General features: G+C 41.4%; 1 protein-coding gene across 1 annotated transcript; it reads left to right on the top strand.

The window, feature by feature from the left end:
* Window positions 1–8,749: 8,749 nt before the first annotated feature.
* On the top strand, window positions 8,750–13,417 carry LOC113571655 (adenosine receptor A1). The gene is made up of 2 exons (XM_027000725.2): window positions 8,750–9,134; window positions 10,419–13,417. Exons 1-2 carry the CDS (start codon window positions 8,803–8,805, stop codon window positions 11,056–11,058), a joined length of 972 nt encoding a protein of 323 aa, XP_026856526.2. The 5' UTR covers window positions 8,750–8,802; the 3' UTR covers window positions 11,059–13,417.
* Window positions 13,418–14,477: the final 1,060 nt, after the last annotated feature.

Raw genomic sequence — 14,477 nt, forward strand, 5'->3', positions numbered from 1 at the left:
CCTGGCCAATCAACAATATGATATTGAAAATTGGTTGGCTTCTCACACATCTAGCTTCCTGCCTCTCTAAATCCTGGAAATTATGCAACCACCACAATTTATTTGCCCAAATGGTGATATTTAAAGTACTTGGTAATTGTTAGCACACTAAGCAACTCCTTTGTAGATGCTTTGTCAGTCCCTACTGTCATAGATACTACTCTGACCCTGGATTTCCCTGTGATAACACCATTAAATCAAGTGGATATCAAAGATACCATTAACCACTAAAATTCCCATTTGACATGCTTCAGACCTTTGCAACTTCCTACTCTTCTCAGTAAGCTAGTTCAAGGGAGATATTATCTCAGCAAAGTCCTTAACAAAATGGCTATAATTCATACAAAACTGCAACTTCTTAATGAACAAAATATAATAAAGTAACAAATCACATTTACAGTGGAATTATTACACATGACAAGTCCGTTACATATTAAAAAACAAATTTTGAAACAGCATTCATTGCTTTCAACATATTTTCTCAAAATTGCCTCTCTGCACAAAAAGACTTTAAAAGTTAACCAGCTTGCTGAAAGAAAAAACTAAAACCTGAAAATATGCTCTGCAAATGTAAGGGTTGGCACCAGGCTGAGGCCCCCTCTGACCACCAGGTCACCCACACTACTAATCAGGCTTGATGCCCAACAGCTGGGCTAGATCTATAAAAGCCCAGTGACCTAGTCATTCAGTGCTGGGTATTCACTAAAGTTTTGAGCCATACTCCTAGCTGGTAACTTCAGGTATTGAGGTCTGTGAGCCCTTGTGTTACAACTCATTTCTTCCCTGCGCCGGTGTTGGTGTATTTACACGTCCACTCCCCTCTCCAGTTTTCCCCTCTCGAGTCTGTCTCTCTCCTGAGGCTTCCCTTAGCCATTCAAGTTTCTCCCCATTTTCTGATTTTGTTTGGAAAGTTTTAGTTTGGTTTTCCCCAGTGCATCGGAGTTGCCATTCTTCCCATGGCGTCCTTTGTTCTCCCTTTTTCCACACTCGGCGTGGTGTTTAGTTTTTCCTTTTGTTTTACCTGATCCAAGATCTAACTGTTCTGCACATGGGCCCACCATCATTAGAGTGTGGTTGCTCATGCAGTAGGCTGTTGGTGTCATCACCTAGCTGACCTGGATTCAAGCCCACTTTACAGAAAGACCCAGCCATGGACCCAGCTGAACAGTTAGATCTGGAACAGGTAAAGGTGGCTCTGACTAATCAGGGGGTGATTGCTGGTTGACATGAGCAGACCCTGCAACAGATCACCTCTCAGTTACAGGTCCTGACAGACCTCCTGACATGAACACCAATGCCTCCAGCTGCTCCTAGTCAGGAGACAGCTGGAGCTGCGGCAGCAGCAGAGCCAGCCGAAATCCTGCCCACCTTACATTCAGAGCTGTTGCTCCCTGCCCCTGAGTGCTATGCGGGTGCGGCAGGAAGTTGTAGGGGTTCAATGATCACTGGCTTTCGAGCAGCAGCCATCTTGGTTCCCCATAGAGCGAGATGTACATCATCTCCATTCTGACTGGGTGGGCTCTGGCATGGGCCACCCCAGTCTGGGGGCACCAAACTGACATATGTTCCACTGCCCTTAAGCGGACTTTCGACCATCCATTCACTATATTAATCTCCTTAATATATGTCAAGGGAGAAGAGTGGTGGCTGATTACACCATTGAATTCCACGCTGTGGTGGCTGAGAGTGGATGGAACCCCACAGCGCTGATGGCTGCTTTCTATGAGGACCTCAGCAAGGAGCTTAAAGATGAACTGGTCCACCGTGATACTCCCACCTCTCTCGACAACCTGATTGATCTGGTATTGCATATTGACAATTGCATACGGCAGAGGCACAGAACACAGGGACCAGAGATCAGTTGAGGCTTTCACCGCGCACCCTTAGCCCTGTTCATGTGCCTGACAAGTAGGGGGAGTCTGGATCCCAGCCAATGCAGCTCGGACACACCCACGACGCAACCCCGACGGACTGGACCTGTCTCAAGTCCACCAGGAATACTGGGACCTTAGGAAGGCCTTTAGCAGACAGAAGGCCCAACTATTGCACCCCCCCCCCCCCCCCCCCCACCGGACATGGTTTATGACATGGTTTATAGACATGGTCATAAACCTCCTCCTGGGCTCCAGTCCCCCTAGAGGCTGCTTGTTCTCTCTTTCGGGGCCCAAACGTCAGGCAATGGAAGAATATATCCAGGAAGCCTTAGCCCTAGGATTCATCCGGCCATATGTTTCCCTGGTTGGCGCGCGCAGGGTACATCAACAAGGTCTAAATGGAGGCTGTTGACAGATACGTGTTCGTCTACTTAGATGTCATCCTAATATACAGCCAAACAGTAGACGAACATGTCACCCATGTTAGGCGGGTCCTTCAGCTTCTGCTAGAGAACCACCTCTTCGTCAAGCTGGAGAAGTCAGTGTTCAATGCCCGTACCATCTCCTTTTGGGATTTGTCGTCTCCCACAATGAGTTGTGCATGGACCCCGCCAAGGTGCAGTAAGTAGAGAACTGGCCTAGACCCACCTCGGTGCGTCTTGTCCAATGCTTCCTGGGCTTCACGAATTTTTATCACAGGTTCATTAGGAACTTTAGTGCAGTTGCAGCCCCACTGATCGTGTTGACCAGGAAGATGTCGGGTCGGTTCTGCTGGTCCACCGAAGCCCAGCAGGCGTTTGAAGAACTGAAACGCTGTCTGATCAAGGCTCCTATTCTTAAGATACCTGATGCCGAGCTTCCATTTGTCATTGAAGTGGATGCATCTGAGGTGGGCATTGGTGCATTTCTGTCCCAATGGTCTGGAGAGGACAAAAAACTGCATCCCTGTGCCTTCTCTCAACGTTTGTCCCCAGCAGAACAGAGCTAATGACGTGGGCAACCGCGAATTACTGGTGGTCAAGCTTGTGCTCGAGGAGTGGAGACACTGGCTGGAGGGGGCAAAACACCCCTTCCTGGTCTGGACGGACCACAAAAACTTGGCCTACATACAGCAGGCCAAGCGACTTAATCCATGTCAGGCCAGATGGGGACTGTTCTTTGCCCGGTTTGATTTTACCTTATCATACCGGGCAGGCACTAAGAACATTAAACCTGTTGCCCTCTCCCGCCAGTGGGAATCCTCGTTGCCTTCTGCTCCACCCTCGAGCACTGACCACCCTCCCAAGGGCCTGCATCATAGCACCAATCCAGTGGTGGATTGAGAAGGCAGTACCTCAGGCTCTCCTTGCTGAACCAGACCTGGGTGGAGCCCTGCCGGGATGGCTGTATATACATAAGGTGGATAGAGCTCAGGTCCTCGAGTGGGGACATGCATCCCCTTTTTCAGCACACCCAGGAGTCACATGGACGCTTGAGTTTCTCCGTCGGTGGTTTTGGTGACCACACATGGAACCCGACATCTGAGCGTTTGTGAACTCCCGTCGCATCTGTGCTCAGTGCAAGAACCCCAGGACAAGGTCCACTGGTCTGTTGCACCCACTGGCTACCCCTTTGTGCCCTTGGTCTCACCTATCACTTGATTTTATCAAGGGGCAACACTGTGATTTTGGTGGTCGTCGACAGGTTCTCCAAGGCCGGCCACTTCGTTGCACTGCCAAAACTGCCATCTGCAAAAGAGACAGCTAAACTATTATTTACCCAGGTTGTCTGTCTTCATGGGCTGCCTCTATTCACTAGCTGGTTCTGGGGGGCCTTTGGTCAGTTGTTCAGGGCAGAAGCCATCTTGTCCTCCCCAATCCAACGGCCAGACCGAGAGAGTTAATCAGGACTTGGAGCGCACCCTCCATTGTCTGGCCTCTCCCTTCCCATCCTCTTGGTCTGAGTACCTATTATGGGTGGAGTTTGCCCACAACACCCTGTGGCACTCCTCTTTAGGCATGTCACCATTCGAGTGCCAATTCAGGAATGCTCCACCTATGTTTCCCGACCAAGAGGCTGACATGGGTGTACAGTGTGCTGAGCAAACAGTCAGGCACTGCCGACTAGCCGGTTGAAGGGCACGCAGGGCTCTCTTATCCACTGCTGCTGCTCAAAAGCATTACACCGACAAGAGACAGCCAGGACAGCAGGTTTGGCTATCAGCCAAGGACCTGCCTCTGCATGGGTGTCCTCGCAATCTTGCTCCTCGCTACATAGGGCCGTTCAAGGTTCTTCGCTGCATAAACCCTGTTTCCTATTGCCTTGCCCTTCCCCCGTCATTGCGGGTCCACCCCACCTTGCACATGTCTCACCTTAGGCCTATATTGTGCTCAGTGGGCCCCTCCGACCCGCAGGGCCCACGCATGGTGGAAGGTGCACCGGCGTACATGGTCAAGCATCTCTTGGACCTCTGGTGGGTTCGTGATGGAGTCCAGTATTTGGTGGACTTGGAGGGATACGGGCCTAAGCTCGTAATTGGCCTAAGCTCTTCTTAATACATAACTGTTTTGCTAAAAAGTCAATAGACCAAGACAAGCTACCTTCTTTTTGCTCTCTACCTGCCTTCTATTCCCAATACTCCAAAATCAAAACCAAGATAAACCTCTTGCAATGGGATATCATCTACCAATAATTATTTTCAAATAATTATTTTTGCCAAATTGGCAAACTGTCTGAAATTGCTCTATAATTCCCATACTACCCCCATTATCTGCAGAAACAGCTCCCTTATACTCACTAAGTTTAGGGCATCTCCCCATAAGGGGACTAATCCTCTGCGCTTGTACCACTAAAAGCAATCACATCCTAACAACCACCCCGAACCCCTTACTTCAAAGTACAACTAGGATAGACTGACACTACCTCTCACTGTCCTATACTTTTTTGACACCTTGAATGAGGTAGAATTAGCCTGCAAGCCCTGTGCCACACCCTTTTTTACTTCTTCACAGTTCTTTTAAAACCCCAGCCAAAACCTCAATACAATATTTTGGCATTATGCAGTGCAATGTCTTTCACTTACTTCTCCAGAAATTACCTGAGCAGATCTTTCAACAACTCCATCTTCACAGCCAAACTATTAGCAGAATTCAGAGTATTGGTTTTCACACTATGAATACTAATATGAAAATACCCAGTTGTGAAATGGGTTATGAAATGGTCTATAGCTAACAAATATCAATTATGCTCACCCACTTTTGAATAGGCTTTGCCACTGTTTCAAAGCATTACAAAATTCATAGGTTGTTTTATTAGGATGTCAGCTCCTACCTACCTGGCCCTACCATCACAGGGCTCCAAGCACTGTGACAAAGCCACTTTTAATTAAGCATAATTACCCCTGAGAGACCATTATAAATCTCTTGAGCATGGCCTACCAGTAATAGGGACATACATTTAAGCTTAACAGACTTATCCCAATGATTAACATCTGCAGCTAGCTCCAACTGTTCAACCTAGTCTAACCAATGGCATCCCATTCTTAAATATATTTATGGTATAGACACTGTACAGAAGATAGCTAGAGGCCTACTATTGCCTACCCCTTCCCAAATAACTTCAGCCCGGGGCTAAGGGTGGTTGATTTCTGCCTCTGACATCATAACCAGTTTTGTAAATAAAAGTACAGTATTTCGCCACTGGTACCAGTGGAATAAACCTAGATTTTACATAGGTATCATAATGTTCAGTAATCTGGCATGGTTCAGTTTAGAGACAAGAGTAACCCCCCCCCCCCCCCAACACACTCACACACACACACACACACACACACACACACACACACACACACACACACAGTAATTAATCAGTTCACCTTTGTTAAATCCGTAAATTCTAATATGGATTCAGGCAAGTAGCTGATATACTCACAAATGTCCAGTCATTGGTTAGCAAAAAGGATGAACCTAATGTTTGGATTAAGTTTCAATGTGACATCAGGAACTGCTGTGTTTTGGCCTTTACTGGACACTACAGTTCCAAACAATTAACTCATACTGTCTGGTTTCACCTTTCACCTCCAGTACAAACAAACAGACTCATCTAAGCGCAGAGGCAGTGGTATCTGTGTTTTACTGAAGTCTCACTGGGGAATGCATATTTCAATGTTGATAAACACTGCTCTCCTAATTTCTGATTACAGCACAGCTCAAATATCATTTTGAAGTTTGCTGATGACACTACCATCCCGGGCCTCATCACAGATGGTGATGAAAGAGCCTATAGAGTTCAGTGATGCAACAGAAGCAACCTTGGTCTCATCATCAGCAAAGATGATTACAAGATGCTGCAAAGGGATAGTCACACACCCTTATACATCATTTAGGCTGCTGTGGAAAGGGTCAGCACTATCAAGGACCTTGGAGTGCACCTCACCGATGACCTGATCTGGTCCCTTCAAAAAAATACACTGGTGAAATCTGCTCATCAGCACCTCTTTTTCCTATGAAGGTTTAGGATGTTTCTACCCCCCCTCCCCCCTCCGCCAACATCCTGTTCAACTTCTACAAATGCACGAAAGAGAGCATCTTGATTGGGTACATCAAGTCTGGTTTGTCAGCTGTGCTCATTCCGCAACCATAAAGCCTTCCAGAGAGTCATGAGAGCAGCTGAATTTATCATTGCCAGCAAATTCCTAGATTTACAGGACATCTTACATAAAAGTGTCTAAGGAATACTCTAAAAAGTCACCACAGACTGCACTCACCCAGCACATGAACTACTTACTAAATGGCCATCAGGAAGTTAGTATCTCAGTACCTAAATTTGAACCCAAGACCCTACATTTACATTTACATTTACATTTACGGCATTTAGCAGATGCTCTTATCCAGAGCGACTTACAAAAGTGCTTTGTCATTTACTCATAAAATATATCCAAGTACAGTATAGTAGGTTAGAATTAAACATACCAATGAACTAGAATACTGTAGAATACAGGGATGAATGCTGATACCTAGAAGTGCAAAATACATAAGGTCTATCTTAAAAAATAAGTGCTATAAACAATAAGTGCTAGTGTTTGTTAAAAAACATAAACAGTGCCCTACAATAAGTATTAAATTAGTCAGTCAATAAGGAAGCAGTGTCAGTTGTCCTTTAAATATTCTGCAAATAGATGGGTCTTCAGTCTGCGTTTGAAGACTGCAAGGGACTCTGCTGTCTGGACAGCATGTGGGAGTTAATTCCACCATCTTGGAGCCAGGACAGAAAATAGTCTCGATGCTTGTCGTCCATGAGACCTGAAGCAAGGTATTTCAAGCCGAGCCGTACTTGAGGTTCGAGGTACTCGAGGTACGGATTGGGCTTTGACCATTGACCTCATGTATGAAGGAGCTGGTCCATTTTTGACTTTGTAGGGCTTACCAGGTTTTGATGAAACATGACACACCATTATCAATTTGCTACAATAGTATAAATGGATATTTTTGAAAACATAAAGATGTTCCTCAAGGTTCTGTTTTAGGCCATTAGGCTGTTCTCTCTACATATATAACCCCATGGGCATCTAATTCAAAAACATGTTGGATTTCATTTTAAAACTGATTATACCTATCAGATTCAGTAACACAGCTGTGCATAATGGAAGACAGTTAAAGACAAAAAGCTTAAATAACCAGAAACACCTTCTTACAACCTCTAATGTAACAAAAGTACTGATGTTATAGTTGTTGATTATCATCAACCTTGATTGTTATTTTGTAAAACTAAAAGCTATAGTTAAGGGCCTTAATGTAACCCTTAATGCAGTCCTATCATTTAAAGCTCTATATTATATTTGAAAAAACATACAAACATTCTGACATACATGATGCTGACTAATACATATAAACTTTCAGTTTAGAGTCCTGAAATGTGCTGCTAACTGTGTCTTAAGCTTCAGTTAGTTTAGAGCACAGCAGCCCACATTTGTATCTGGTGAAAAGAAAGTCAGAGCATATACTCATCCTCTTAGTTTGCTGTGCCTGCCTATGACATTTCACACTGACTAAAAAGTCTTGCAAAAACATTTAAAGCCCTCAATGGCTCCAACTTGTTTTGCTGATCTCCTGTGTTCTAGTCCATCTCAAGCACTTTACTCAGTCGAGGCGGGCCTAAACTAAATTTTTAGGATCACCCAGTCCTCATGATACAAAGCTGGGTTGAGAGGCACTGGAGGGTTGCACTTTTACCCATAGGAAATTTTAAAAAGTGGCTTTAAAGATATGATAAGATTAGGCACTACCAAAGAGGGTACTTATGAAGCTGATAATGATGTTTTTATGTGTAATAGTGGTCATACACATAAAGCAGCACCCATTCAATTTTTTGCTGCTCCAAATTAAGCAATTTGACCTCGATTGACAAAAAAATCATAAACCTACTATGGCATATCAAAGCATTCTTGGATTTTGCTTTGAAAGCCTAAACATGATAAGTCACAAAACCTGTTCATCATTTGATGCAGATTTTAAAATCATTAATTAAAAAAGAATAAGAAACATATTTTTAATAAATTAAAATTGCATTGAAAACCATGGACATGTAAAAATAAAATAGGTAATTGATCATTATAAGTTACAATAACTGAATGCAGTAAATGCTGAATCACTTCATACAAATACACAAAAATATGTTCTTTATGCACAAAATGCATAAAGATTTTTTTTCCAAAATTCCCCTTCACCATGGCTACTGACACATGAAACCACACATGTTGTCTGTGGCAGGTAGAGGAAATCTACTGCTTCCGTGTGCGAATGAGCAAGTAAGTTTCACTCTCAGATGTCTTCCTACATTAACCACAGGAGCTCCAGCAAGCTAGTCCCTCTGAAGATTATTTTCAACCTCTTTTCATCCTCCTTTCATCATCATGGCCGATTATGGAGAGGTGATATACACAGCACTGGAAACTTTGATCGCTGTGGCATGCTGCGTGGGCAACATGTTGGTGATCTGGGCCGTGTGGATGTGCGGAGCACTTAAGCATGCTACCTACTGCCTCATCTTGTCCCTGGCAGTGGCAGACATCCTGGTAGGGGCCATGGCCATACCCCTGGCTATATTGGTGAATGGACGCGCTGAGACGTCGTTTGATGGTTGCCTTTTCATCAGCTGTGTGGTCATCGTACTGACCCAGGCCTCAGTCCTCTCCTTGCTGACCATTGCCATAGACCGCTACCTACGTGTTTCCATACCTCTGCAGTAAGAATCTCTTCACATGCACAACATGCTTAATGTTAGCCCAGACTTATTGAAGTTAAAGTAGCATCAGTTAATTTACATATCTGTAGCTGTGTTTACACATATATATGTGTGTGTGTGTGTGTGTGTGTGTGTTGTGTGTGTGTGTGTGTGTGTATATATATATATATATATATATATATATATATATATATATACACACACACACACACACACACACATATTTGGTTATAAGTAAAAATGAATTAAACTAAAACTTTATACTGTGTACTCAAGAAGGACACACATAAGGCAAATGCACAGAACATTATCCACTTGTTTTCAAGCCTCATGGAAATGATCATAACCACACTGCAAAAACATTTTACATTGCCAAACAAAATTACCCACAGAACAACAGAACAGTACAAAGAATATAAGAAGAGTATATCACAGTACAAGATGCAAGTGTTTAAAAAATACTTAGTTTATCTGAGAGTTCTGTCCTTCCCTTGAATGAAGCATACCGTATGTCAGCTTGAGCGTCATGAATTTTATTGGGTACCAAGTTAATGCATTTAAATGATGGCAACAAGTTTTCCTAATGTTGACTTTTCAAAATCACTTTTACGGTTAAGGTAAGCCATCTTTTTATTTCTGGATAAAGCATCCAGACATCTCCAGGCTGCATGCAAACTTGCAATTGAAGAAGTTTGCAGCAGAATATATAAATACTTCTCTTTTTTTTTTTTGCTGTGCAAGGTTTTTTTCTCTAGTATCACACCTTCTCACTTTAGGATGTCATTAAATCTTCACAAATATATATAAGCAACAACTACTCCATTACTCACAACTGCCTAATGTGTATGCATGATTTTAGTGTAATATACTATTTTTACATAATGCTTAGATCTAAAAGTGCATGATGTTTTTATTACTGCTTTATATCCTCTAAGGAAACTGGTCAGCATTTTTTGAGAAAATAGGATCCTTAAATCAAATAAGGCATGAAATGATTTCTGATCTGTTGTTTCAAGTGTTCCTAGCTATAGTGAGTCATTTTTAAACTCCATTCTATAAAAAGAGAGTTATGCGCCTACAGTCATGCATCTCTATGGGCAATATGCTGCTTAGTTCCTGTTCTAAGACAATGACAGTCTAATAAGGGTGAAAATGGTAGAACTTGTATATCTTGCATCATTCTATGACTCTCGGAAACCCTTTTATGACTCTCGGAAACAGAACACTTTGAATACACCTAGTGGAAATTTAAGGATGCTATTGTTTTTAAAATCTGCTTTTAAGGTACAAAAGGAAAGTCAAAGTGATACATTCATGGACAGCAGTGGCCATATGCTGGGTAACCGCTACTCTGCTGGGGTTTATTCCCATGTTTGGATGGAGCAACCGTGACTCTGCAGCACATTTCAACACCACCATCAAGTGCCATTTCTTGACTGTCATACCCATGTCTTATATGGTTAATTTCTGCTTCCTCAGCTGCCTTTTTCCTGCGATGATTATCATGACTGTCCTTTATTGCTACATCTTCTGCACAATATCTCAGCAACTGAAGAGAGGCTCTGGCTGGACTGTCAATTCCCGTGCATATTACATTAAAGAGCAGAAGCTGGCCCGTTTGCTGGCCCTGATTCTGACTCTGTTTGCAGTCTGTTGGCTGCCTCTACACATCATGAATATCCTTAATTTTTATAGCCACTGTGTTTCCCACAATGCTTTCTATGTCGGCATCCTCCTCTCACACTTAAATTCAGCAGTGAACCCTATTGTGTATGCTTTCAAAGCACCAAGAATAAAAGAGCCATTCAGGAAGGCCTGGAGGAAGCTTTGCCTCGGTCAGGCAAAACAGCTGAGGGTCCAGGGGGGCCAGAAAGCAGAGGATAATGCTAACAGCACCACAACCAGCACTGCGAAATCAACCTGACCACAATACCACATTTATTTCCATGTTACACAGCAAGGGATGTCCCACCATGGTTCCCTTTTCTGGTTTACTTGCTTTGATCAGAATTGCAAATCATAAAGGGCACAGTCAACTTTGCCTTTATGTAAACACAGTGTGATGATTGTTTCAAGTAACTTACGGTGGCTAGCACCTTGACAACTTTACAATACTGCAAAATATGTTCATTTAAGCCTCTTTTCTGAATTGGTTTTACCAACCATGATTAATGGATTGACTTCCTATTACTGTGTCTTAATTTAATGACCTTTGAATAGTAATCATGTATTACTGGACTACAAAACAAGATCTGCAATGTCCTTCTGATTCAGAAATGAGTACCATATGGGCTATGTAATGTTTATCATTTTTATCAGCAAATTCATCTTCACAGAATGAATGTATAATCTCACAATCTTAATTTCCTTTTGTAATTTCTGCTTTCAATAGGTCTATTACCCAGGTCTATTACATCTGAAACAGAACCTCGTTATTTATGTACAATTCTGCAGGGCATTCTTGTTTTAAAAAGTAGAGTTACAGACTCATACACTATTTTTCAATCAGGATCGATTACAAAAAACAGACTATCATTCATTCAGAATCAATGAGACACACAGACTCTTTCATTCAGGATCAATTACAGACATATAGACTATTATTCATTCAAGATCTTTTTTTTCCCAACAACACTGATAACATCATTCAGGATCATTATTTTCTAAAATACTATTGTACTTTTCATGTAAAATGTCTTTCAAATCTAAGCAATGTTTTGCATTTTTATTACCAATTCTATGTTCGTTCCTCTTGAAATTCCAAATGACAGATACTGTATCTCAAGGATACAAAGCCAAGAAGATAACTTAAAGGATATGATTTTGGACAGGAACAGTACACTCTCCCAAGTGCCAGGATTATCAATAGAAACAAATAATCAAAAAACAAAACAAACAAACAAACAAACAAAAAAGACACAAAATTAAAAATATATTAACCACTGTTTTCAAAATTTGTAGGGCTTGGCCATAATTTGGCCAATAAAAATTACTTTAGCTGCTTGCTTTGACAGTTCCTTAGCAATGGGCTACTTAATTGATTTTCTGGCACAGGGCCACATGGAGGTGAGCCAGCACATAAAACATCTGGGGAATGTTAATGTGGACTCAGGAGAAAGGAGTGTGTGGGCTATCTGTGCACGATTAGCTTCTCTCATTACAGGCCTATTGGTTATTTCACACACAGTGTGGGGCCCCTTGAGATCTGTTGCACCAGTCACTCTGTTCTGCCACTGCAGAGAGAATTTATAATGGTTATTTTGTTCTTTTGCATATTTACTGTGTTTGAAAAAAATATCTGTTCATATAAACCTGCCAGCTGAGGATTTGTATAGTTGCACAGTTGCAAGCACACCTTTGTCATACAATAGTCGAAGCTACAAGGATATTTATAACAGTCAGTTATAGTGTGACAGTATGCAATTAAATTTCACAAAAAAAATGATTATGGTGGTAGAAACAAACCACTATAACCTTTTAACTCCTGTTAACAAACTATTAAAATCATAGGACCTGCTAGCCAGTTCAGAATCTCATTGCTCTTTAACCTACATACCTTTTGTATTAATTTCAATGACATTACCAAATAATTCACAGTTGTTACTAAATAATATGCCATAGAGTGTTCATTAGAGAATCAGGGAGTTTGAAAGGTTAAACATTTTTTAAAAGTGCAGTATAATAAAATACCTGGGCACAGAACCAAATCTATTAGCACCATTATGATACCTTGATTCAATGATAACTTGAAATTTTACATGAAAGTGAGAATATGGCAACTGTTTGCATATACAGTGTTTAAGGCCACAGAAGGCAGTAAAACCTGTCTCATTATGACTCATCATGACATTTTATTTGTTAGAACACTGGCAGGTATTTGAGACATGCTTCTCTTCCCCAATTGGATCTACTCTAATCAGGTGATTATTTTGTGTTTTTTGTAACATCTTTTCTGTATTTTTAAATTTTTAAATTTTTTTGCAAATATTATAATTTTGCACTTTCATTATATCAGAATCTGCTTGTTCAGTTCGCATAAAGCTATTTTTATTGTTGTACTGAAAAAAGACAACTCTGAGTTTCAAGTTGTGGGCAAATATAGCTGACATAAGATTACACTGTTCTGACCATCTCATCTATTATTCAGAATGTCTACTCTTAAACTCACAACTTAAAATGTTCATGGAAGATGGGACAGGGAGTCTTGACATGTACAAACACAGCCATCTGTGCTCTTGCACTAGTTTTGCATTTTGTAAAGGTACATAAGAATTATATCTGCTGACTTTATCAGTTGAACCTTGCTGGTTAATGTCAATAAAGCAATACTTCTCTATACATCATTGCAATGGTTTTGTTTGTCCAGAGATAGCTATTTTCACTACAACTAGCACAACATAAATTGCAATACTACCATCACACTGTTTTTGGTTTGGTATGGGAATTAGTTTTGCTACCTGTATGCCGCAGTTTTTGATACTTAACAATACTTAAATATCTGAAGGATAACATACTGCTATGTTATAATAAATCAAATATGGAAGCAAACATTTGTTTATTAGTACAGACAAACATACATACACATTGTCCTGAGCCATAACCTTGTGACACTTTAGATGTATATGTCTAAAACATACTACAAACTATAACTTCCCTTATAAATTATTCCATAGCCCTTAGGTACAGAGGGCTGCTTGTTAGCCTGTATAGCTTAGGGTCTCTTGGTTTAAACTAGGCAATTGTAACTGTGAAAGTTAAAACCTTGCAATTTGTGCTTATCCCTATTAGACATTTCTCAGTGTCCTGAAACTGTTAGTGTTTACTGCAGTTGGTGGGTGGATAGGTAGGTAGATATGTCAGGAAAAAAGACATGTAAACAGAAAATGCTCCAAGTAAATAGTAAATATAAATAGAAATGTCCCTGCTCTTTCTACTGCAGTGTAGACAACACTGTCAGTTAGGATACTGGTGATGTCTCGTTTAATTGCACCCGGTGATTAGAGCAGTTTTCCATTTACTCCTATTAGCTGCTGCTCACATCATCACCAAGCCCAGTATGCCTATAATCAAATTCATTTTTGCTGTTGGTGCGCTGCTGGCATCCCTGGGGTATGACTGAATGCATGGTGTGCTCTAGGCAACAAGTAGAGTCATGTTACAAAGTAGTGAAGTATAGCTCAAGGTGCTGTGGGTTTTTGTATTAATATTGACGTAGAAATTAGTTCCTTGATGGAATTGGTGCAAAAGGCAGTGTGATAAGATTTGTCTTATTTATTCCAGCTATTATTCTTACAAATGGCACACTTATACTGAAGCATAAAAAGAACCATGAAATCAATGAGG

Source organism: Electrophorus electricus, chromosome 3 (genome assembly GCF_013358815.1).
Source record: "Electrophorus electricus isolate fEleEle1 chromosome 3, fEleEle1.pri, whole genome shotgun sequence".
In the NCBI taxonomy this organism is placed as follows: Eukaryota; Metazoa; Chordata; class Actinopteri; order Gymnotiformes; family Gymnotidae; genus Electrophorus; species Electrophorus electricus.